This window comes from Ambystoma mexicanum, chromosome 6p (genome assembly GCF_040938575.1).
Source record: "Ambystoma mexicanum isolate Mex_15411 chromosome 6p, UKY_AmexF1_1, whole genome shotgun sequence".
In the NCBI taxonomy this organism is placed as follows: Eukaryota; Metazoa; Chordata; class Amphibia; order Caudata; family Ambystomatidae; genus Ambystoma; species Ambystoma mexicanum.
Genome location: NC_090935.1, coordinates 1,419,956,500 through 1,419,980,957, shown reverse-complemented (window position 1 = coordinate 1,419,980,957; position 24,458 = coordinate 1,419,956,500). Strand labels below are relative to the sequence as shown.

The 24,458-nt window shown below is 47.6% G+C and overlaps 1 protein-coding gene across 2 annotated transcripts in view; it reads right to left on the bottom strand.

The window, feature by feature from the left end:
- LIN54 (lin-54 DREAM MuvB core complex component) overlaps positions 1–24,458 on the bottom strand; it is an 825,244-nt gene that overhangs the window by 753,775 nt on the left and 47,011 nt on the right. For both annotated transcript variants that reach the window (XM_069626123.1, XM_069626122.1), the window contains exon 3: positions 15,683–15,803. In XM_069626123.1, coding sequence (XP_069482224.1) covers positions 15,683–15,803 — 121 coding nt within the window. The remainder of the gene's footprint in view (positions 1–15,682; positions 15,804–24,458) is intronic.

Genomic DNA, 24,458 nt, shown 5'->3' with positions numbered 1-24,458 from the left:
TGCCAGCGGTGTGGGAGTCTACCCCGTAGCTCAGAGCACAAGAGTGGTGGCGGCTGTTGCCTGAACATGGCCAGAGGAGTCTAGCAGGGAGAGATATTACCCCCATCAGCGCGGGATGAGAAGCTCCCACCCAGGCTATCGGTGGGGCCAAGATCTGTAGCTCCAGGCACATCAGCATCAAAGAGCCTACAGACTGAGCACAGTGGTGGCACCGCCAACAGGGAGTGGTTGATAATCCCCATGTACAGTGTGCCCCCGGAGACACTGTTCTGGATTCACGCAGAGAACAACCTACACCCAGATCGCAGGGCAATCAGGGCACATAGGCTGCGGTTCTGAGGCGGGCCCACAGCAACGTGAGGTGAAGTAGAGCACACATCAGCCTGGTCCGATCCTTGCAGTGGCAGTAAGTGGCTTGCACCTTAGCGGATTCCCTACCCTCAGGGATTGTTGAAGCCATGGCGAGGGTGCAGAGTTCACCTGGAGCAGCTGCTGGCTTCCCCCCCTAAGCCGAGCTGAATAAGGATATTGATATCAACGCAGCCGCCACGCTGTCGCACTAGCAACAGTGCTTTTTTGCAATATCCACAACCATCATTTCTGAATTCTCACAGCCCCCTCGTCGGGGGCTACGGAACACTGTGACCTAAGCACTCTGGGGGATGAACCATCCTTCTCACTGGCTACGTACTGTTGGAGGAGGTGAAGACTGTTGGCCCAGGTAGCTCCACTGGGTTGTCCCCACAACAAGCTTTTATTCAGGGATATTTGGTTCTGGTCGTGGGGGGGTGCCGCCCGTGACCCTATTTTGGACTACGTGGAAATGGGCGAGGCCGTATATTGATGGCCTGGAGAGCCACCCTGCAGACATTTTAATTACAAGACCCTGCGCCGACTGACGCTGTTAAGTCTTCCCAGGTGTCGAGGATGGTGGAGGATCCAGTTTCCAGCAAAAAGGAAATGGGCACACTCATGGGGGAAATTAGAGGCATCTGCATGGTGCTGGAGCTGGACAAAAAGGAACAAAAGATGGACTCCATGGATTAAAGAGTCCAAGGCCTAGAGTGTAACAAGACATCTCTGGACACGATGGAGACATAAATCGACATGTGACATTCGGAGTTGGAGAGAGATGGAGGTTCAGTTGCAAATGGATGACTTCGAAAACCGAGAACAAAGAAACAACCTCTGGTTTTATGGTTTTCCAGAGAAGGAGGGGGAATCCGAAAGGGACATCAAACGCTCTATAATGTAGGTCTTGAGGCTTTTGTTCGACTCTGAGGATCTCGATGAACCCACGATTGACAGGGCACACTGCGCTGTGGGTGGCACCAGAGGAACAAGGACAGTCCTGGTGAGATTTCACTATTACTCTGAGAAAATGAGGATACGGGAGAGGGCCAGGAAGGCAGGCCTGCTAAAATAACTATTTACCAAGACCTGTCAGCTTTCACTTAGGCCAGAAGGAGGCAATGTGGTCCTCTCACAAAATGGGAGAATGAAAAAGGTTTGCAATACCGTTGGGGCTTCCTTTTCTCAAGCTCTTTTGAACATGAGAGCTATTCTTACAAGCTGGTTACAGAAAGTTATACCCGGAGAGCCTCAGCTCCGACTTCTTAACTCAGATGACCCAGGAGAGGGGTTGGCGGGCCAGGTCCAACGTGCGGTCAGACAAAAGAATCTGGGGTCTTGCAAATTCAAGAAGCTCAACACTCCTCTGGGTGGAAAAAGGGGTGGATGACAGATCCTGCAACTCCTACATTGCAAGTTCTGCCGCAGAGGCTCTCTTTGGTTTTAGTCATTGATGTGTGCTTGGTTATTTTCTTTGCTCTGACCAGGTGGTCTACAGGGATTGATTCATGGCTGAACGGGGGGCTGGGGGTTGCAGGGGAGGGGGGACTATGAAGATCATGTTTGAGGGAGGGGGCTCAGGGAAATGTGCTTTCTGCGAGGGTCCTACGATTGGGAGGACCACTGGTGATTTGATCCCGTCTCAGGTGCTTTATCTGGGCGGGGTTGGAGACGTTGTTTAGGGTTTTTTGTAAGTTGCACAATAAGCCTTTTTTGGCACTGCAGCGCACACAGCAGGCCCTAGCAAGACGTGTATTACTAAAGAGTGGTCTCAGGAGCGGGAGGAGAAGTGGAATACTCTGGCAACGGGTGAATGGACACTATGGGTAAAATGATCGGCACCATCAATGTACGTGGCCTTAACTCACTGTGTAAAAGATCGAAATTCGATTGGCTTTGTTTGCAGGAGACACACAGGGAAAGGGGTAGGGAACCACACCCAAGAGCCAGGGAAGTGTTTGGTGCCTCGGACATAAAGTGAAGGAGATTGGGGGCGGGGGGGGGGTGATATTGGTGTCAGCCCGCCTTGGGTTTCATGCGGAAAAGGTCTTAGCTGACCCGTACGGCCGCTATATATTCGTTAAGGGATGTCTGAATTGCTAACAGATTACTTTGGGCTCTGTTTACACCCTGAATGGGGGACAGTGAGAATTTTGGGGGAGGGTGAGGGATGATTATCTTTGTGCAAGGCCGACTGGTGGTAGGAGGAGATTTTAACATTGTTCTAGACCTGAGAAAAGACCGCAAGAGGTGGGGTTCTATGGTGGATGCATGACTGAGTGAGGGTGATTCAGCACGGTTTAGGGGTGTGAATGAGACGTTGTGCTTGGTTGTTTCACTTTCCCCCCAGTGGATGGAACAGGCCTTTTACCTATTTTTCAACAGTGCACAACTGCTATTCACAAATAGACTGAATACATGTCTTGGACTGGCCCCCGGGGCGCACGGATGGCAAGCGCCTCCATGTGAGCTCTGTGCCGAGGTCCGACAAAGTGGAATGAGCCCCCATTATTGGAACCCCCCCTGAGCCGGCGAGCGACTGATTTAAATGACTGAAGGTGCCTAGAACGCAGCAGGAAAAAAATCCAACGAAAAACTGATGTCATTTCACAGAGTTGGGAGCTTTTGAAACCCAGAGGAGAACCTGCGCAAAAAACCCAGGGTGCAACAGCGCTTAGTCGCACCAGGTCCCAGCTGCAGCGTGTACCAGCTGTCATGATGCCTACCCCTGGGCATCCGGACCCAGCCAAGCAGCCTCGGGAGCAGGCATCCAGACATTTATTGAGACCCCAGCAGTCCCGGCTGGGGGCTATCTGGGTTCAGTCCTGGCGCTTTATGCACCAGGCTCATAATAGACATCAGTCCTGGCGCCATAGACATTACTTGCCTCCTGCAGACCATGCTGCAAATGAATCAAAGCCCACGTGAGGCCTGGATGGGACTATTTTATTACAGGGACTATTTTTTTATTCGGGTGTGGTTCTGGGGAACTTCTTACCTGGGACTACTTTGCAGGCTATTTAAACGGCGCCCGAACAGCAGCCCATGCTTCGCGTTATTCTGCACTTCAGCAGCGTGACGCTCGCCGTGCCTGCATCATCCAGTCCTCTGCCACGCCCGCCTCAAACCTGGACATCATCCTAGAAGAAAGAGAAATAAGAACAAGAACTTACCTTTTAATCTTAATCTGTTCCTAAATTCGCCGCACTTCAGAATTGGAAAAGACACGTCGGAAATGAAAGCATTGCATCGCTAGCAGGCACGACGCGCCATACTTACAAGTCTGCTTCTCCACGGTTCAGCGCTGCAGCCATCATTTCATCACTGCATCCGTGGAACCTGGAAGAGACAAGGAGAACAAGGTGAGCCGGGTGCTAACAAAGACAATCAAAGCAACCATATTATACTCACCAGAGTTACCGCTACCCTGGGCATCTCATCGGCGTTCCATCTCTTTAACGCTGCACCTGTGCGAGGAAAGAATACTTGTTAAAAACATTTATTTCGCTTTTACCGGACAACGCTGGGTAATATAGACTCTTACCCATGCGCAACCTGCAGCACTTCAGGTGAACTCTTCTCGGATTAAACTGCAATACAAAAGGGATAAAAACGAGTGAATAACAGACAATTGAACTCTATAGACATTATACTTAGGGCTCCTTGCCATTTACCACGGAGTCCAACACGTCTGGAACTCGCCCAAAATCTTCAAACCAGTGAAGCAACTGGGATTCTACGCGCCCCTGCGCAGGATGGAGAGCTCATCATTACAAACAATAAGGTGAGACAACAAAAGGGGAATATCGGGGTGCTTAGAGGGAACGAATTAAACAAGTGTTTCCTTGCATCCACTGGGTGGCTAATTCCCCTCCTCCTGCTTTTAGAAACTACTTTTACGAATCAAGCAGACAAAGCTAGGAAGGCCGGTCCAGTCAGCCGTCTTTGCACTACGAATAACGCTGGTGGAGACCTTAGCAGTCCAGTTCCGATCGACGCCCCCGTGGGAATCAGGTGAGTGTTACACCAGCTCACAGCCTCCTGATCGTGTGATATGAGCCTAACCCGTGCCTGCATACCCACGGCTTCAGTGTGTTCCAAGTCCTCAGTGGAAGACCTGACTTTCCATTGGCCTGCACAAAGGGCATTTCGGATCTCGAACGAAGAGCGGAGAAAGAGCGCGTTAACAGGTAGCAAGCTACTAACACATGCTGCAGTGAGGAATCATTGCAGCCACCCGCACTTACAGCGACATCCCGTTCCCATCTGAGAGGAAGGGGGATACCTGCTGGGAACCCACGAACACAAGGTACTGATGACATCGACCCCTCACTACAAGTTGGGGCCAAACATGTGCAGGGCGCCCCGTCTACACAGCGAAACCTACCCTTTCCTGCGGCCTTTCCACCCCAGAGACTTCCTCCGCACTGAACCCTGAGCCCGCCGGCACACCCAGACACCGTCGGAGCGCAGCCTCCGAAGAACACCATGCTCCGCGCTACCCCTCCAAGAAGCTGGCCCCCGGCACTGAGGTACCTGCACTGGCCCTCCCTGAAAGGCATCCACGCGCCGGCCGAACACACAGTAGGACCGAGCCTCCCTCGACGCAGAGAATCCAGGGCTCAGCCTACCGGCCTTCCACAGCACCCGCACTGCCAATATGGAGCAACGCCGATAAAAACGAGAACTCTCATGTGGGGCCCCCACGGACCACAGCACGTGCAAAACACTTCAATAAGCGCTCAGGTGCAACTTGATGTGGAGACAGATATTCACTGTCACAAGCAGCCCCTACCACCTCACCCAGGCCCACAACAGACCGATGGAAGAGCGAAGTACCCTGGACAGACACGGAAGCCTACCCTTCCATCATATCGTATGGAACACGGCAGCATCAACACAATTTTTCTAACATACGGGCCCACAACGTACACGGCTTAGGTGATATAGCCGACTCACCCCCCTGGAAGCAATCTGGATGCTTCCGACCACCCGGTGACACCCAGTCACGGAGACCGGGTGATCAAGGCACAATCCAATTGTCAGACTGCTATCAAGGCCCTCAAGGGAGGCAACGCGTGTGAACTGGCATTCCCTAAAACTGGGACCTGATGACCAACATAGCAAGCACCCATTAAGCCGAATCCTCGGGCTAAGCAAACAATGCACCCTTGAGAATCTGGACCGAAAGGTACGCAAGAAGTCCTCAAAGCGCACCACTCCGGTCCACGAGGCCGAGGGTTGGGCCCCTGCACCCCAGGGTGTGTGCCCTCCTCGGTACCAGCAAACAATACTGTCCATGCTTTTTCCTGGCGCCCGACAGCCTGATAGGAGTTGCGAACGCCTACGACACCCAACATCCGAAGTGCACATAGACCTAAAGAAAACAAACAGGAGGGCCCTCATTTTTGCACACCACGCACTAGCCGTGTTGCCCACTCCGACGCTGGATTCCTGGAAGCATACTGGACACATTTGATCCTGAAAGACACTCAACAATGGGAATAAGCACAAGGCAGTAACTCCAAAGTGGAACACCACCAGGAGCGGCATGGCATGAGGCTACAGAGGTGGACTGGTAAACCCCATAAACCGCGACCGGTGATCCAAAACAGCAGACAACGCCAAGCACCGCTGGTGAGCTACGGAGCCCACTCCTAAAGAACCAGATGAATTGTCACCCAGGAAGACCCCACCCAGCCTCCCTCTGGGCTACCACACCAAGGGTTGGGCCCCTGCAGTGCAGGGAGTGTGCCCTCCTCGGAACCAGCGTGCAGCTCAAACCACGTTCCTCCTACACCACAAGCGTTCTTTGCAATCCATCGAGATCCACTACCCACCACCACAGAGTTATACCCATCTCGCTGGTTAAAGCTCCAAGAAAGGACACTATTACCCATCTTTATATTACACGCCAAAGGGGACCAACAATCCTATCGCTTCAGATTCGCTGCTCATGGACATTAAAGGAGAAATTGGCAATATATAAGTTCTGCCACTATCGCTCACCTAGCGTCATAACAATGGCGTCACCGAAATCCAAAGCAGCCGCAACCAAAGCGGACGTCGCCGACCTACTCACTGAGATGAGCAGCATGAGAGCCGACATTGGTGGTAAAATTGACAAAATCACCCAAAGGATCGACAAAATAGAGGACAGACTGGAAGAAGCAGAGCATAACCAGACATCCAGAGTACCCTACAAACCCAGATGGCCGTATGGCTTGCTGAGATCAAGGGCAGGGAAGAGGAATTTTGCTTAAAGGTCGACGACCAGGAAAATGGGGAGCAACGCAACATACGCCTTTTCGGCATCCCAGAAAAAGAGGGCGAAACTGAGCTTCATCTAAAAAGAACCCTGCATACCCTATTGAAATTGATATTCAATGACGACTCGGTGGATGAACCAAAAAAAAAAAAAAATCGACCACATCCACAGGGCCGGCGGCAAGCCAGGTGGTCCAAGAACAGTGCTAGCCAGATTCCATAATTATGCGGACAAAGCCCGAGTCCTGGAGAAGACCAGACGCACACCGCAAATCACACTGGACACAGCAAATATCTCCATCTACCAAGACTTGTCCTCCCTCACGCTGTCAATGAGGAGAAAATGTCTTCGACTCACCAAAATGCTCAAAGAAAAAAAAGACATACGGTACCGTTGGGGATACTCCTTTTCACTCGCCTACGGAAGGGACTGAGATAAAACTGACTTCTGAGAAGGACATCCGTGGCTGTATAGCAGATTTACTGAGTGTCCACGAGGATGAAGCGCCCCAGAATGGGAGAAGGAGAAGCACGCCAGAATGGGAAAGGACTGAGGACAAGAAATGGCGGATTAAGGGACCACGACGAAAGAAGATACAGGGTTCCAGGAAGTATAGACGGATGAACTCCTCCCCGGACATGGAGCATCGAGTCCCCCATCTTGATGCTCCGGTGGTTTTGCGCAAGTGCACCCGATGACGAGGGCTGGGTTGAATGGAGAATCATGTCAACGGCAAATGAATATCGACCAAACAGCGAATGAGGGAATGACTGGCATACTGGAGGTACCGCACAGGGGAGGGAGGTGGGGGGGTGCATGCTCCAACTATTTTGCATAAAGTACCCGATGACTGGACTAGGGTAAGGTCGCGATTGCATGCTGGAAGCATATGTACTTTAATCAGCCAGCAGAAAATGAGGGGGAGATTGGAATGTTAGAGGCCGCATGAAGGGAGGGGGGGTGGAAACACGAATGGTGCAAAGTTAACTCAGATACAATGGTTGTCTTCATGATACTGAGATGGGAGCCCAGGCCAGGGCTGTTTCCGTAAACAAGATATCTGGGTTTAAAACACAGTTCGGATCAATAGGATTCTGTTACAATGCAGGGGGGGTGCGGGGGGGGGGGGGAGTTGGGTCCCATTGTTAGTCAAATTATAATATGGTTGGGACTGTTCGATGTACGGTTCCCGCTGGTGGTCCGAGAACGACTGGGTGACAATAACCGGGCCGGATCGGACGCAGTGTGATGGGGGGGGGGGGGGAAGGAAGGGGAGTTAACAATGTCTGATACACTTACAAAATGCACACTATGCAATTGCATACTCAATGTGAAAGGCCTGAAACCCCACCAAGCGATCTATGGTAGCAAGAGAATTCAGAAGATCTGATATTGATATTTTGTTTCTACAGGAAACGCGATATCAGACAGGGAACAAGAGAGGGTTCCCTAGTGGTAATATAGAACATACCTACTGGAGCTTGGGCATCTCTAAAAAGGCAGGTGTGGGGATCCCGATTCGAAAGTGCCTTCATATGATGATCCTGAAGTCCTGGCACGACACAGAGGGAAGAGCCATGCTCGTGGTGGGGACAATCCGGGACACAGTCATCACCCTTGCCACAGTCTACGCGCATAACCAGGGACAAAAGGTTTCTCCACACAATGACTGAGAAGGTGTTAACATATCACAAGGTCACATAGTCCTCGGAGGTGATTGCAACACATGGATGAATAGTACCATGGATAGGCAAACTATAAATGAAGCACAGCACCCACCTCAGACGCAGGAGGAGTCTGAAATTGAAACGACCCTTGCCCTATACGGCCTCACTGATAGCTGGTGTCACCTACACCCATTAGACAGAGGTTTCACTTTTCAGTCCATCCCCCATGATACCCTCACAAGAATGGACTATATATTCCTCTCTGAGGGCCTGCGGAGAGTACTCCGAACCGCGAATATACACCCCAGTGCATGGTTGGATCATGGCATGGTCATGTTGGACATGGACTGGGATGGTCTCGCCCCTCGTAACACAAAGTGGAGATGCAATGAATCGCTATGGTCTGACACGGTCTTCAGGGAGGATTTAGAGAACGAAATCAAACAGTTCTTCATTAGCAACGACACAGTGAAGTCGCAAAGGTGTCTGTATGGGAAGCTGCTAAGGCCACTTGGAGGGAAATCAGAGAAGGGGACCAGAAGAGAGAATGCACCCTATTAGAGAGAAACATCAGATGGGAAATTAGACACAGCGGAGAAGCGAGCACAGTCATCCCCACAAAATAGATCTAAACACCTCGTTGAGGCCAAAGAGCTAAGGGAGAAACTGAAAGCTCTAGAGATAGGTGAAATGGCTCAGACTCGGCAATATTTGAAACATAAATATTATGAAAAAGGGAGACAAGGCAGACAGCCGCTTGGCGGCTCACCTCCAGGCAGAGAGTGAGGAGAGATGGGTAGACACAATAAAAAGAATGGATGGCACTCTCATAGACGCAAATGCATCCTCCCCAGAAGGAATACAAGAAGCGTTTGCCTCCTTCTACAAAGACTTATACACCAGAGACCACGCCCCCCCCCCCCCCCCCCAGCCCCCAGGGAGTGTAGACCCCCATCTTAAAGAGGCGGGTCTCCCTGCACTGTCTCACACTGAAGGGGAAGCCCTTGATACACCTGTCACAGGTGAGGAAGTTTTAGACGCCATCAAACATCTCAAGGGAGGGAAGGCACCAGGGGAAGACTGCTTCACACACGGTTTCTTTAAAACGTTCTCCACACTCCTTACCCCCTTTCTGGTAACCCTCTTCAATGATGTTTTGGAGACGGGCTGGGCACCCCCGTCCTTTGCACAGGCCCTTCCAACAGTCATCCCAAAGGAAGGGAGGGACCCGAAACACTGCAGATTATACCACCCCATCTTGCTCCTCAACATAGACGCCAAACTATATGCGAGAATCATCGCGGCTAGATTGGAAACACACTTACCAAGGTTAATACACTCTGATGTGGAGACAAGGAGCAGGCACGATGAGGAAAACATTACACCCGATAAACGGAGCACAGGGGAGGAGGGAGGATCCGACTCTGTCATTAGACGCTGAGAAGGCATGAGACAGGATGGCCTGGTATTTCCTGGAAAAGGTTTTAGTCTGGATAGGCTTGGGACCGAGGCTACATCGTGCCATTAAGGCAATATACTCCTCTCCAAAGACCGCCGTGGCAGTGAATGGTGGCTACTCGAGATGTTTTGCATTGGAGAGAGGGACTAGGCAGGGCTGCCCTCTGTCTGCAATACCATTTGTCCTGTCCCTTGAACCACTGGCACAGAAATTGAGGCTCGATAAAAGGGTGGAGGGAATTAGAGTAGGGGAGCAAGAATACAAACTGGGCCTATATGCCGATGATATTCTCCTGCACATAACCAACCCTCCGTGTTCCATCCCGGCCACAAAAGAAATAATTGAGGAATATGGTCAACTGGCGGGTCTCAAAATCAATACAGGGGAATCGGTCCTCCTCCCAGTCGATAAGAGCAGGGATTCTGAGGTGAAGCGATTTGCACCCCTGGGGATGAAGGTCAGCCTTACCACACTGCGATACCTTGGCAACAATGTTACCTGAGAACTGGGTGATCTATATGGTCTAGACTCACCATCTCTTGGATGGGCTGCCTGAACACCATCAAGATGGTAATCCTGCCAAAGTTCCTCTATTTATTCCAGATGCTCCCCATTCTATTGCCCAAACAATACTTCATTGCCTCCAAGAAAACCCTCCTTACTTTCCTATGGCAAACCAAGAAGCCCAGCGTTCCCAGAACGTTGCTCCACCTTCGAAAAGACAATGGAGGGGTGGGCCTCCCAGAATTAGAGCTGTATTAAAGGGCGGCCCAACTGCGAGTGCTAGTTCCACACCTCAAACAGCAGGTAGACCTGCAGTGGGTAGGCTTAGATAATTATCGCTTTCGCTCATTCACCGTAGGGGAATGGCTCTGGGTGCCTGGTCCCCAATTACTAAACAGAATTAAGAATCACCCTATCCTCGGAACCATATGGGCAGTGTGGAAACCAAGTAAAGGAATGAAAGGGATCACGACATGGCCCTCCCCTCTAGGACATCTATGGGTACCAGGGATTCGGGATGCCATCCCGGATCCGAGGAGTTTCCAATCATGGTACAAGGCAGGGCTCGAAGGGCAGGGCAACTATGGAGAAATAAGACATTCGTCATCATCCAAGAGCTCGAGGAAGCTCTGTGTATAGGCCCGCTCTCGGTGTTCCAATACTTGGAAGCTAAAAGGTGTCATGACTCGAGAGGCCTGGAAAGTAGTATTACAGAGGGACCTCACCCAGTTTGAAAAAATCCTCGACACCTGCACAGGCTCCAGGGGTCTTATAAGTGCGATGTACACAACACTAGTGGAGGTCGACACAACCCCCTCAGTCGTACTAAATAACAAATGGGAAGTAGATCTGGGAAGGCATCTCTCCCAGAAGATGTGGCTCCAGAGGAGGACTTCGAAAACATCTATCTCTTGTCAGTATAAATTGCATGGTGTTAAACTATTGTATAGATGGCAGTATGACCCGCTCAGATTGGCCAGATGTATCAAGATGTAAGCCCACGCTGCTGGCGGGGTTGTGGCCAGACGGCAGACTACTGGCCTATGTGGTGGGATTGTAGGATGATCCAAGCATACTGGGATGAAGTGCTCAGTTGGATTAAAGAGCTAGATGGGGAGGAGAGGGGGGAACAACCCCTTACGATTTTATTTGGCTTGGTTGAGATAGAAGAGGCGGTAGTTAAGGTACCTAAAATGATGATACACAGACTACTGCTTGCCGCAAGGGCCTGTCTCGCGACAGTTTGGAAAAGGGCAAGCCTACCTACAAAAGCTGAATGGATCGGTGTATCCCGAAACATATTCAGAATGGACAAATTGACCGCTGCCCTCCATGGTGACCACACCTCCATCGGCAACGAATGGTCTGAATTCCAGGCCAAATATATCATATTAAGAAATGTGTGCACAATATGGTAAAGTGTAATAGACAATCTGATGATCTGCCGACAATGCCCGGAAAGAGTCATGATTTACTATGATGTGCCACTGTTTAATCCAATGTTTAAGCACGAGAACTTTATCACCAGATATTGTGACACTTTGACAACGCCTGCAGTACTATGGGAAGGGGGGGTGGTGTGGGGGGAATCTGGGGATATTAGTTATTAGAAGTGTTAATTGTAACATGTCTTTTCATTTGGTTGACACCGGGTGTTATGGTCTCAACCTTTTTCATATTTTATGTCAAGTTTCACTATTATATTTGTATTGAATACTGAAACATCCCTTTGGAAAAATCAATAAAATTACATTTGAAAAAAGTAAAAAAAAATTTTTTTAAAAAGCAGATGTTTTGGATTCACAGGTGAGCTAGATTCCCTTGTTGGCCCATGATAAGGTGGAAGTGGTGCTGGTGTGAGCACGGGGCTAGGCCCGCATACGAGGTTGGAAGTGTATGGACTTCCTGCTTCAGGACAGGGAAGTAACAGGAATTGCTCACTGCGATTAAGGAATATTTTAGTTTTAATGACACAGGTGAAGTGAGTGTTCAGACCCTGTGGGAGGTCTTTCAGACAACGATGCGGGTGGGGTCTTGATGAACCTAGGATCCCAAAAGAAGAGAGCGATGGAGGAGCAGGAAACCATGCTCTGCCGAAAGATAGGGATGTTAACAGCCGGGGATGGGGGGTGCCCAGGGAAACTATAGGTCACCCGTGGTGTTGAGTAACCTCAGAAGATAAAGCGCAATTAATTGCGGTTTTGGTCGAGCATACCAAGAAAAGAGGGAATAAGGCGGATAAGATTCTGGTGTGGAGATTGAGGGAGGAAAAGAAGAGTATCATAGCAAAATATACACATCCGAGTGGAAGGGGGGAAGGGGAACAAATAGACACTTTCCTAGAAGAACTTCCTCCCCGGGGTCTGTCTCGAGACATGGTAGAGGACTTCCATCGCCCTATTACAGCGGAGATGTTCTGCAGGCAATTAAGGTTATGAAGACCGGAACGGCCCCAGCGGAAGAAGGGTTTTCAATTAAACTTTATAAGCTGTTTATGTCGCTACTTGTACCCTACCGAGTGAGAATCTTCAATGCATGTCTCCACGGGAAAGCCCTGCCAGACATGATGCTAATGACAAAATAATGCTTCACAAGGAGGGAAAAGATCCCAGGCAGTGCTCATCCTACAGACCCATCTCCCTCCTAAACAATGATATGAAAGTACTTGCAAAGGTCTTGGGGCGCAAGGCTAGAGACAGGTCTGCCAACATTGGTACATGGCGATCAAGTAGGCTTCGTCCAAAGGAGACAACTTACGGAAGACGATGGACTCGATCCATTGTGCAACCAGGACGCCTGCCATGTATCTCTCAACTCAGAGAAAGCCTTTGACAGGGTAGAATGGCCCTTTATGATGAAGGTCTTGAAGAGGATGGGCTTTGGCTTAAACTTCCGTAGATGGGTCCTGGCGCTCTATCAGGCACCAGGACAAGAGTGCAGGTAAACGGGGGCCTGTCCGAGGCATTTGAACTCACAAGAGGCAGGGCTGCCCTCTCTCCCCGTTTCTGTATGCCCGGACCATGGAACCCTTGGCGGTTGCAATTTGCAGAAATCGACATATTAAGGGAATATCGAGTGGGGAGATGGAGTGTAAATTATCGCTCTTTGCGGATGATATATTGGGATACCTCACTGAGAGTCACTCCTGGCATTAATGGAGCAGATTTTGGCTTATGGCCACCTGTCGGGTCTAAAATATAATGTGCAGAAATCATGCATTATGCTCATTCGGATGCAGGGCTCCCTATTAGACCCACAAAGAGATACTTGGACATGAGAATAGAACATACAAGTATTCCATATCTGGGGGTCTGCATCACAAGAGATTTGGGGGAGATAATTTTCACAATGAGCCCTTTATCGAACAGCTTAAAGAGGAAGTGAAAAGATGGGCCTCTAATATTAACCTGAACGGTCCTATGACCACCATCAAAATCAATGTGCTTCCCAGTCTTCTGCCTTTACCTCCATCTCGAGACAGCTCCCGAAAGATTCTTTCTTGACCCGAAAGGGGTAAACCACATATTTGTTTTGCAGATTAAGACCGAGAGGGGGAAAAAAGGGCCGACCCTTATGCTCCCAAGAGACAGAGGTGGGTTTGGGTTTCCCGACATGCAGTCGTTTTTATAAGGCTGCTAAACTGCGTGTCTTGTTGGATCATATGAAAGACGATGTAAAGTCCTACTGGACCCATCTTGAAGATCCAGTGGCCCACCCATTGAAGGTGAGAGACTATCTTTGGGCTCCGCTTAGGACCCTCCCAGAGCGGCTGCGATCTCAACCCACTCTGGGGGTTCTACGTTTGATCTGGCAGGATCGTGCGATCAAGCATACGTTTTCATCATGGCCCTCGCCCCTGCCCTTTCAATTTGGCGAATCTGGGACTGCGACATTCACAGAGATGGGCAGACCTGGGTCTGAAGAGGGTGGGTCAGTTCTCCGCCTGGGAATTTCTGGATCTGGAATCAGTTCAAGAGATGCTTGGAAAAGACACAAGCCGTGTGTTTGAATATATTCTTGTTAAGCTGTAATTGACTGAACCGAAGTTGAAAGGTTTGACAGCAAGGGAGCTTACTGCATTTGAAAAAGCCCTCGATTCAGCGGGCACTAGAAAGGACATTCCATCAAATCTATGTAACGCGATGAACCAGTCGTCCCCGATAGGGAGGCAAACGTTCCAGAGATATTTGGTCAACCCAGTGGGGAGACGATATCAGCAGAGGATTGGGCGAAAATGTATAGTCACCTTTCACAGCAACCGGTTTACCTCCACAATGGAGCACAATTATAAAATGTTGGTGGGTTGGCATAGAGACCTGTTGAGGCCATCCAGCATGTTTGTGGGGGCCCCTCTTCTCTGTCCAAGGTGGTGTGGACAGGTCAGATCTCTCACGTATGTGGTGGTGATGCCCCAAGGTTTATGCTTTTCTGGGAGGAAGTGCTCAGCTGGATGAAAGATTCCAGGAATCCAGTTGGGTTTAGACCAGTTACAATTGCTCCTGAGGGTCCCGGCGAGGGCGGAGCATAGGCTCACTAGAATATTGGAAGCGATGCTTACAGCGGGTCGTCCAGCCATCGCCCAGGGGTGGAAAGATGAAAACCTCCCATCAAAGGAGGTCCGGGATCAAAAGGTGCACACTAGGATGGTGATGGAAAAACTGAAAGCAATTGTTGACAATAGATTGGGGATATATCGAGAGGAATGGAGTGCAAGCTTCTGCAGACGGGAATCGGATGTGGTGGAGCCTCCAATCTGTCGATGTGCGAGTATGTATGTAAGAGGTGGTGAAGCGAAGGGGGAGCCGAGATTCTGATGCTCGAACAAACTGTATAAAAAGCTCCAGAGACACCCAATAACACGGGCCCGTAGCGCACAGAGGGTTTACAGGGAGGAAACGTTTTTAGGGTGGGGGGGGGGGGGGTTGGGAGACTAGGATGGGAAGGGATGGACCTAAACTGGAGTTTGGTTGCCTTTCTAGATTTTAGTGGTCCAGCAGGTCTGAGAGGATAGGTCTTAAAGGAAATGTGGTGGTGTGTTAAGTTCCCAGAATATCTGCCGGATCCCCCCGGTTTAGGTGGTGGGGGTTGTTTATTTAAACGAATGGTATTTCAAATTGGTAACCGATTTACATGTTTCGTTCTTTGTTAAATGCTAATAAAAATAAGTCTAAAAACAAATGCCTTACATTATAGCTTTTGTCCCCCTCATACAAATATAAAACCCAAAGTGAGTTTTAAAAAAATGAATTCTTGAAATGTTTATGATGCAAGAAAAAGTGCACATTTTTACCAACCAGTGATTTGGAGTGCATATTTGTGGGTTGCAGATTGCAACCAGAAGGTGTATATGATTGAGTATTTCAAATACATGGGAATAAGAACAGATCACACAACAGGAGATGGTTATTAAAAATACTCATTGAAAAATATTACCTGAAAAGACAGAGGACACTGGCGTTGCTTGCCCAGATGTGACTGCTTTGCTATTTAAGGGTTTTGCAATGATCAGTTTGGTAATAACTGCACCAGAAGATACAGGAGTTTTCTTGGCAATCTGAAAAAAAACTAAAATTCTAATACAAGTTGCTATTTTCATGTTACTTGTGCTACAGTTCAGAAAGATTATATAGACAAAAACACCAACTACTTCAATGTAGACTCCCACAACAGTTAACAAACAGGAGTAAAATCACTTCTTCCCCAACAATCAAAAGTTCCAAAGGTATCCTAATTTTAGGGAATTTCACATTTAAAATCGGGATATTCACATTTAGCTTGTAGACTTAACAGGACAGAATCATAATTATTTTGTGTCTATACATCTATATACAAATTTTTCTTTGAGGAAACCTCTCCATGCTAAAATAATGGCATTTTCCTAGCTACTTTTTCCAAGGAGCAAAATTTGGCTAAGAAATGTAATTTAAGTAGTTTGTTTTCAGGACAAAGGACCATCTATCTAAATTGAATGTTGTAGATAATAAAATGTCAATTAAGGGTACGTTCTAGAATGAGAAAGAATACAATCATATTATGATTTAGATGGAGTACGGAGTACATCAGACTACACAATTCCTATTCACAGGAATATTTCTATTCATATACAATCCCTTTGGTGACATGACACTAAAAATATTCTCAGCCATCAAATCTAAAAAGCATTTTTGTCCCCCCCCCCCCCCCCCCCCCCCGACTCTGCCATATTGATCAAACATTTCAGACTTTTGGATACAAACAGACACTGGAAGAGGAATTGTCACATTAGGCTTTGCTGGAGTAAATCTTGTGGGTTTAATTTCCATTGGGATTGGTTATCGTTTGCCCTTTATGGTTGTTCACTGTATGCAAATGTATGAAAAACCAACAACTTAATAAGGTTGACCAAGATGGCATATAATGTAGCTTTTACAGCATGCCACAAAGTTTGCACTCACCATTGATGAATGAGAATTCACACATGTCGAGTAAGAAATGGCGTGCTGTGCAACTGACATTAACTACATGGGTTACGTTACTTGTGCCTGCCTAAAAGCCTGCAACTTGAATTGTTGCATTCCGTTACAGACTGTTGCTCAAGAAGCAAACACTTGCCTATTCACCTTCATTTGAATGCAAGCTAGCAAGCATACTTATGAGCAAGTGCGGATCAATGTTAATAAAGTAGGTTTATTAATCCAGCACTGATTTGCAGCACTCAACTGCTTCTAGAAATCTCAAAAGACGAAGCTATTTCTAGCCAATTAACAAGTCACACACAGTAGAATTGGAATGGGGCGGTGGGTATAAGGGAATGGCTGAATAGGCACTAAGATGGAGTGCATCGCCTGGCACTCCTTTAGGGGGTTAAAATGAAAGCTGACAAATGATCTGACACCTCACCTTGATGCCCAGGCATTAGAGCCGAGAAGGAGGATTACCAGAGCCTTTTGTACTGGGATTCTTATGTCACCATGAAGTCTGGCATTTGCACTGCCAGGCTGAACAGAGCAGGACACTCACTGCACTATGACATTATGGCTGCTTGGCCCTCCTAAATGCTCGAAGGAGTGTGGCTTCAGGCAAGGGTTGGGTGTCACCACCGCTCCAGATCTCAGAGGAGCAGAAGTTGTCTATTGCCCTGTACCCACAAGGGTAGTCACAGCCTGGAGAAGTATAGAGCCACGTTGACACATCAGCCTGCGGGGGTGATCGATTTGGCCCCTGCAGGTCAATATGATAGCTGCTCCATGAGTCATACAGCACCCAGGGCACTGAATTGGGATTGGATACACACTGAGTAAGCCTGTGCGGCTGGCACCACTTCTGATGCTGGTGCCGGAGTCCGCTGGGATCCTGCTAATGGGTTTTGGAGGACAAGAGCCGGTTCTAAGTGTGAGGAACCTGGAATAAGAAAGACAAAGACAATTGATTTCATCAAAGACTTTGATCAAAGTTAAAGAGTTAGGGAAAATGCCTCTGTCCCTGGACTAGAGGCGTTTCCCTACTAAAACAAAACACTAAGAGATCAGTCTATGTCAGTATGTCCAAAGCAAAAACCATCCTGTGTCCAAAGTACTATTCTGGCCCTCACACTTCCAACAAAATGAACTCCAAGGTGAAAAGGGTAATGTCTTTGGCTTTTAGTGACTGAAAAGAAACGGTCAAAAAGGAAAATGCACACTCCGATGAAAAAGTTCCAAAAAGTTCTTTATACTACCAAGAGAAGAGAAATCCAGGGAAAGGGAATCGCCCTCTAGAACATTCAAAAGATAATCAGTTCCTTGAGTTTCTTTTCCTTCACAGTACAACTGATATTCAAAATAACTTGATTGATAAATGCTCCTAAGTAAGATGCAAAACTCCAATGCAAAAGTTCTAGAAGGACAGAGTTCTTTGTTACAGAGGGTGGTTCCCTTACCCTGGATTTCACTTCCCTCTGTAGGATTTTCAAAAGATATCAGTTCCTCGAGTTTCTCTTACAACATAACTGATGTTTAAATAACTTGGTTCTTATCTTGCCAAGATACCTGGTGTACTCCCCAGGAACGTTTTTCCTTCTTTTCTATGGTTTTACAGCCTTCGGCTCGTCCCATTATATCCTTCTCACAAACTTTGTTGTGGCATTGGATTTGTTATGTATTGTTCACTTTGTCCTTGCCTGGTGCGTTTCCCTACAAGGGCCTTCTCATTCACACTTATAACAGCCTTGTATATTCACTTAACAGGGCTATCCTGCAACTGCCTTGTACACCGTCCTTCCAGGACTTCTCACAAACATTTGCAGATTTACTTGGTTTGATTTACCCTTCTGTCAGAGCGTTTCTCATGCAGGCCTTGCACACTTCCAAAGGCAATTACTTTGCGTTATCTAATGCTGAAACTGCCTGGTTACTATCCTGCCAGGGCTTTTCTCATGTATCTATCGCATACACTCGTAGGCTGGTAAATCTTTAACTTCTCTTGGTTGTTTTCGTTTAACAAAATGCCTACTGGCTTTAACGCTTTTCAATACTTTGCTTTAATGTTTATTTGCATGCAGCACAGCTGCCCATACCCCGCAGTGTCCCAGTTTACCTTTTGGGGACTGACCAGCTCAGTTTTGCATGTTTTCTCCCTTCTGCAGCAACCTTTAACAGGTGATGGTTGTCTCCTTCTCTCAACGCTCCCGCTCTTCGATTCCTCTGCCTGCTGCAGTCTGTGTTGGGTTTTTCTACTCGACGTCAGGCTTCCCTCAGGTAAGTAGTGTTGCTTAACAGCTGCAAACGCCCAAGAGCCCTGGGTTGGCTTCAGGCATTCGCGAAGCCCCTCTTCTTTCGTAGACAACCTTGTTCAAACTCTGAGCCGGATGGCTACATGGCAGCTCCACAGTCTCCCGGATCCAATGAAGAGAAACAGCCTTCTCCTTCCAGCAAAAGCACCACACTCCGCTGTGGACGCGCTTTAAATTTCCCGGCTTAAGTATGCACGTTAACTAGAGTGCAGTCTGCACTCTTGGTCTTTTCCACTCTGCATTACTCGGCTGCTTTTCCTCGTCCCAGTATCCTTGAAGTTAAGGGAATGGTAGTCAATTTATGACGCTTTACAAACCGTCTGGGTAAGTGTTCGTTAAGGGCAAGTCGGCCTCGGAGTAACTTGCAGGTGGAGTTTGGAAAAGTATTTACATGAGACTTCCATACAGTTTAAGCGAAGATTTTCCATGTTCTTCCACAGTGGATGAGGGGAGGTGTAACATGCCATTAAGGCAATGGGTGTGGATGGGGTATCCTCAAGAGAGGAAGGGGAATACTATGCCTTCTCCGATGGTGCCTTGTTACTCCCCAGAGGTTGTCTCGTTCACATGTGATCTTCACTCGTATAGCCACCCCCAGGGTCAGGATTAGGTAGCAGCTGCCATCCCCTGGCCACATGTGGGGTGGGGCAGGGTTTGGGAAGGGGAGCTATAGCGCTGAGAAAGAGGCGATAACACCATCGGATTCATCACATAAGCTACAAAGCAAGCAAGTCCTAGCTAGTCCGCCTAATAAACTGAACTCCGGCCGGATGACCTATGTGGAGTCAATTAATACACAGTTAAAACCAGCATGATAGAAAACAAATTCAGGTCAACACTGCGAAGTATGAAATGAGTCAAGCACATGATAGTGCGCATTTTCCGTCCTTTATTTGATGCAGTCTGAATTTTACCAGACAAGCTGGAAAGACTGGATTGCCTATGGGTTGCCCCAGGGTTCGTGTAGAGTTTGTATAATATTTTGAGGCCCCATTAGGAAGGGCTGTGGAGGTAGACTGCTGTATACTGGTTCCAGTTTCTGTTCTGCAAGTCACTACACCTTTGTGGTATGAAGGCCATATGAAGTAACAGGAAAGATTCTAATTGGTTAAAGGTATTTTATTTTCACATGCCCTTGCGGATCTACTCAATCCACCCAGAAGTTGACTGGATTACTATCTCGCTCTTCACTGAAGGTTACAAATCAATGTTTCCTTTAGGCACTACAGGAATGCAACCCAGTGACCAATCAAGCCTTCCTGGCACCAACTATCCACTTACATCCCTTAACATAAAAAGATCATAAACGTCTTCCCATCTAGCTGAAGCCTATATCAATAAGCAGTAGTGTTAGCCAGAGTTATACAGGTACCCCAAATCCAAAAGCGGCAAATCGACTTCAATTAAAGATATGTTGCAACCATCGAAGAACCGGACTAAAGATAAACAGTCTACACCCCAAACATGTCGCAGGGGCCCCATGCACATATTTGTATTCTCCTTTTGTAGGAATCAAAGCTAACAACTGCAAGATATAAGGAATGATATCATGCAAGGACAAAGCGACCTCAATGACGCAATCGCTACTTTAAGTTAAATATGTTGCAGGTTGGAGAGAAGCTGGAGGACGCCTGGTTACACTGAACAGGCATATAAGCTGGCTATGTTAAAGAGGGTGTTGGTCCTGTGAGGAACCGGAGGTCATCCTCACTTTTCCTCCTGGATCCTCCTCTCAGGTGGCCAGGGAAAGGCCATCGCTTTTGGATCCCAACCCTGGGGTGGATCACCTGGCTGGAGGGAACTTGGGGAAGAGGACGTCCTTGGGAGACATTGTATTCCTCATTTCCCTTCACCATAATCCTTCCATCCCTCAGGCCATTTATGGGTTTGTCAGCCTTTCTGCAAATCTCCTAAAGTAGTCCCCAAATTGCACCATTATGCTACTGGGACGAAGAAGAAGAAACCTAAAACACATCCTCATTTTGTGAAAACAAACTTTAAATCAAATCCAGCCCGGTACTGGGACGATGAGGAGGACAACAAGAGAAAAGCAGGATTCCTGCTTTGATGGTGAGCAGTCTAGTCCTTTTTGGAATGAAAATGGTGGCAGGAGCTTTAAAAGCTGGAAGCCCAAACTGAATGAGGTCAGCTGGAGGAGAGCAGTCAGCTGTGGGACAACGCCCACAAACTGCTGGGTGCATGCGAACCTCTCTGGTTTGGCGGGAGAAGCGCTCAAGATCAGTGAGAAAGTGCAGAACGTATGCAGCAGGAAACGAAAGTACAGGACGCTGGAGGCCGGTGACAAGCCATGAGGAGGTAGACAGGACCGAGGGAAACAGTAGTGCAAGTCGTGCTTCACTGAGGAAGCACTGGGTGTGCACAAGCCACAAGACCACAGCTGGAAGTAGACGCAAGGGTCCGCACAGAGAGACAGAAGTCTGTGGAAGCAAAAGACCTTGCAGAGAGACGCAAGACCAACCAGTGAGTACAACCCAGAAGGGGGAACACTGGGCTGGCAGGTGGTGAGCTGAATAATGCTATGACCATTAATGGAAGACATGCATTGCTATCAAAGCAAGGTAAAAGGCTTTTTGAATACCAAACAAACCGAAAGTGAGTTGGGAACACTCGTGCATCTTGACAGAAGTGAAAGATTGTGAATCTAATTGAAAGGATGTTTTTGAACTTTATTAAAACAATAATATAAGTGCTATCGAAGCCAAGAGAGCACAGAGTTATATGCATGATATATCCAGCATTGGTCCAAGACAAGAAAGTTATTAGAAGGAAACAAGCATTGGCAAAAGCCAAGGGAACACAAGAAAGTTTAACCAGTGCAAAGTGGTCTACCAAGCCACAATACAGTGTCAGGAGAGTGGGACACTTGAATACGGCAAGCCTCACTCTGAAGGAGAAGGAGTGGACTGGTGTTAAATGGAAAAGCAGTCAAGGAAAGGTACCGGTTGCACGACCTGTAATGAGTGGACTGTGTGGTCCAACAACTGCACCTAGACCGGGTGCCCCTGAATGGAAAAGCTACTGAAAGACACAAAAAAGTAAGATGGTGTTGTACAAAGATTTTAGTAACTTTGAAGTCAAGTGTTGTTTGAAAACAGGAAGACTAACTCTTGGGGAAAGAAGCCCCCTGTGTTGTTGGTTTGAAAGCTGGGAGATATGATCCCTTGGGGAAGGGAACCCCTGTCTTTGATTAACTACTTTGAACTTGGGGAAGGGAAGCTGGTTACAAACCAGAGAGCGAGAAGAAGCTCTGAACTTTACTTTGAACACTATTCATTGTTGATGCCGACATCCCTACACATAGTATGCAGTTAGTTGTGAGGGCAAGTATAGATTTTTGAACACAGATGTTTTTGCTTTGGACTTCCTGATGCAGACTATCCTTAGTTGTCTTTAGGTAGTGAAATCCCACTTTAGCATAGCATAGAGCAAATCAGGCATTAATCCACCCTGCCTTTTGAGTTTAATAAATCTTTGTTAAAGAACCTGACCCCGTTGTTTGTGTCCAACTCATGATGCCTTTCAGAGTCCCGGAGTAGCAGCAAAGAAGCTTGGCTGATAAGGCAGTCGATGGAGAATCATTCTTGGCTCAGGATCATAAGCATTCTAGGTATGCCATGAAACTGCAGACTCCAATCTGCCCATTTATCTTCAGGCACTGTCCCAAAAACCTTTTGGGAAGGGATGGATTCTCTGCAACACAAACAGACAAGTGGCAGTTGAGGGGTCAGAAATGAGGTGGACACAAAGTGGTAATGTTTTCAACATCAGATATCTTTGTTAATATAAGGGTTGGATAAAGGCCCATCTGTCCCTATCCTAAAGAGAGTTTCCCTACCTAGGAAACAAAAACTGAAGATCAGTCGGTCTCGTCTTTAAAATTATATACACTGTTGTGTCCAAAACATTAATATGAACCCCAAACTAAAGGAAAACAACTACGGTTATAAAAGGAAAGTGTTTCTGATGAAGGTTTGGTAGAAAAAAAAAAAAGAAAAACAGATAAATCCAACAAAATAACCTTTGGATCCAGAGGGTGGTTCCGTTCCCCTGGATTTCTCAGGTAGGACGTCAAAAGTGTCCTTCAAACAATGGCTTCTTTAAAATGGAAAAGTGTCTTTCAAACAACCACTTTTCAAGGATGGTGAAAGTGTCTTTCAAAACTATTTCTTACGGAAGAACCTCCTGGTATACAGCCTTAGGTGGCTTTATCAGATCCCCAGGTATACTCTCCTGCCAGGTATCTTCCTGCAATGTGTATGTCATCTGTATATTTCAAATGGACTAACTGGTATACTCCCCTTCCAGGAATCCCCTTCTGGTGTCTGAAGATCCCCTCGTATACTCCCCTGCCAGGAATCTTCTCCCTGAATGCTCATTGCCTTAATCTCCATATACGAGATACAAGTTGGAACAACAGGGAAAGTTGTAACAAGCGTTACCAAAAGCAGATGAATACTACTGAAGTTAAAAAGGTCAAACAAGTTTCCATATATGAAATGTTAGTGTGGGGAATGTTGCGACAGGTAGTACCGTAAGCCAAACAAGTATATACAGTGAAGAAATACAACTGTGCTATACAGAATGTGATGTGCTTATTTCACCAGGTCTTCTTAATGCTCCGTCTCAGTATAGCACAGTTGTATTTCTTCACTGTATATACTGGTTTGACTTACGGTATTACCTGTCCCTACTTTCCTCACACCAACATCTCATATACGGAGACTTGTTCAAGTTTGACCTTTTAACTTCAGCAGTATTCATCTGCTTTTGGTAACGCTTGTTCCAACTTTCCCCATATTGATATCTCATACATGGAGAAAGGTCCATGTTTTGACATTTGACTCAGTCATTAACATGCATTAGCGTGTGGCAATACTTGCTCCAATGTTCCCCATATTGACATCTCGTATAGGAGGAGTTGTGGAAATTCTCTCTTTGTTTTCTATTTGGTCAGTATTCAAAATTAGTTCGTAATGGCTCCCATTCCTGTCGGGAATCCCTGGGGTTCTCAACATCTCTGGAAACACTCACTGGTATTTGACAATGAGTCAAACCCGTGGCACGTAGCTGCAGTGAGCTTTCACCTCAGGATGGCGTTCTCCGCTCTGCAGAAATCTCTCAGCTCTTCTTGCGCCGGCCGGTTAGCCTTCTGCTTCTGGACTCAACCGCACTGCTGGTAGCTTGGTTGTTGCCGCCGGTTCCCCAGTGGCCCTCTCACTGAGCCTGCAGTGCTTTCAGTGGTCTTGCACCACTGCGGTAAGCACTACCTGCTAGCAGCAGTCTGCAAACCACTGCTCTCACCAGCACAGCCCATTCCTGTGCTTCTGCCTTCCCCCATAGTTCTGCTTCCTTTTGCCATTCGGCGTCTCTCTGATTTGCAAATGCGGACACCATTTTCAAGTGTCCCGCACAGTAGGATTTCATTACAACAACTAACCT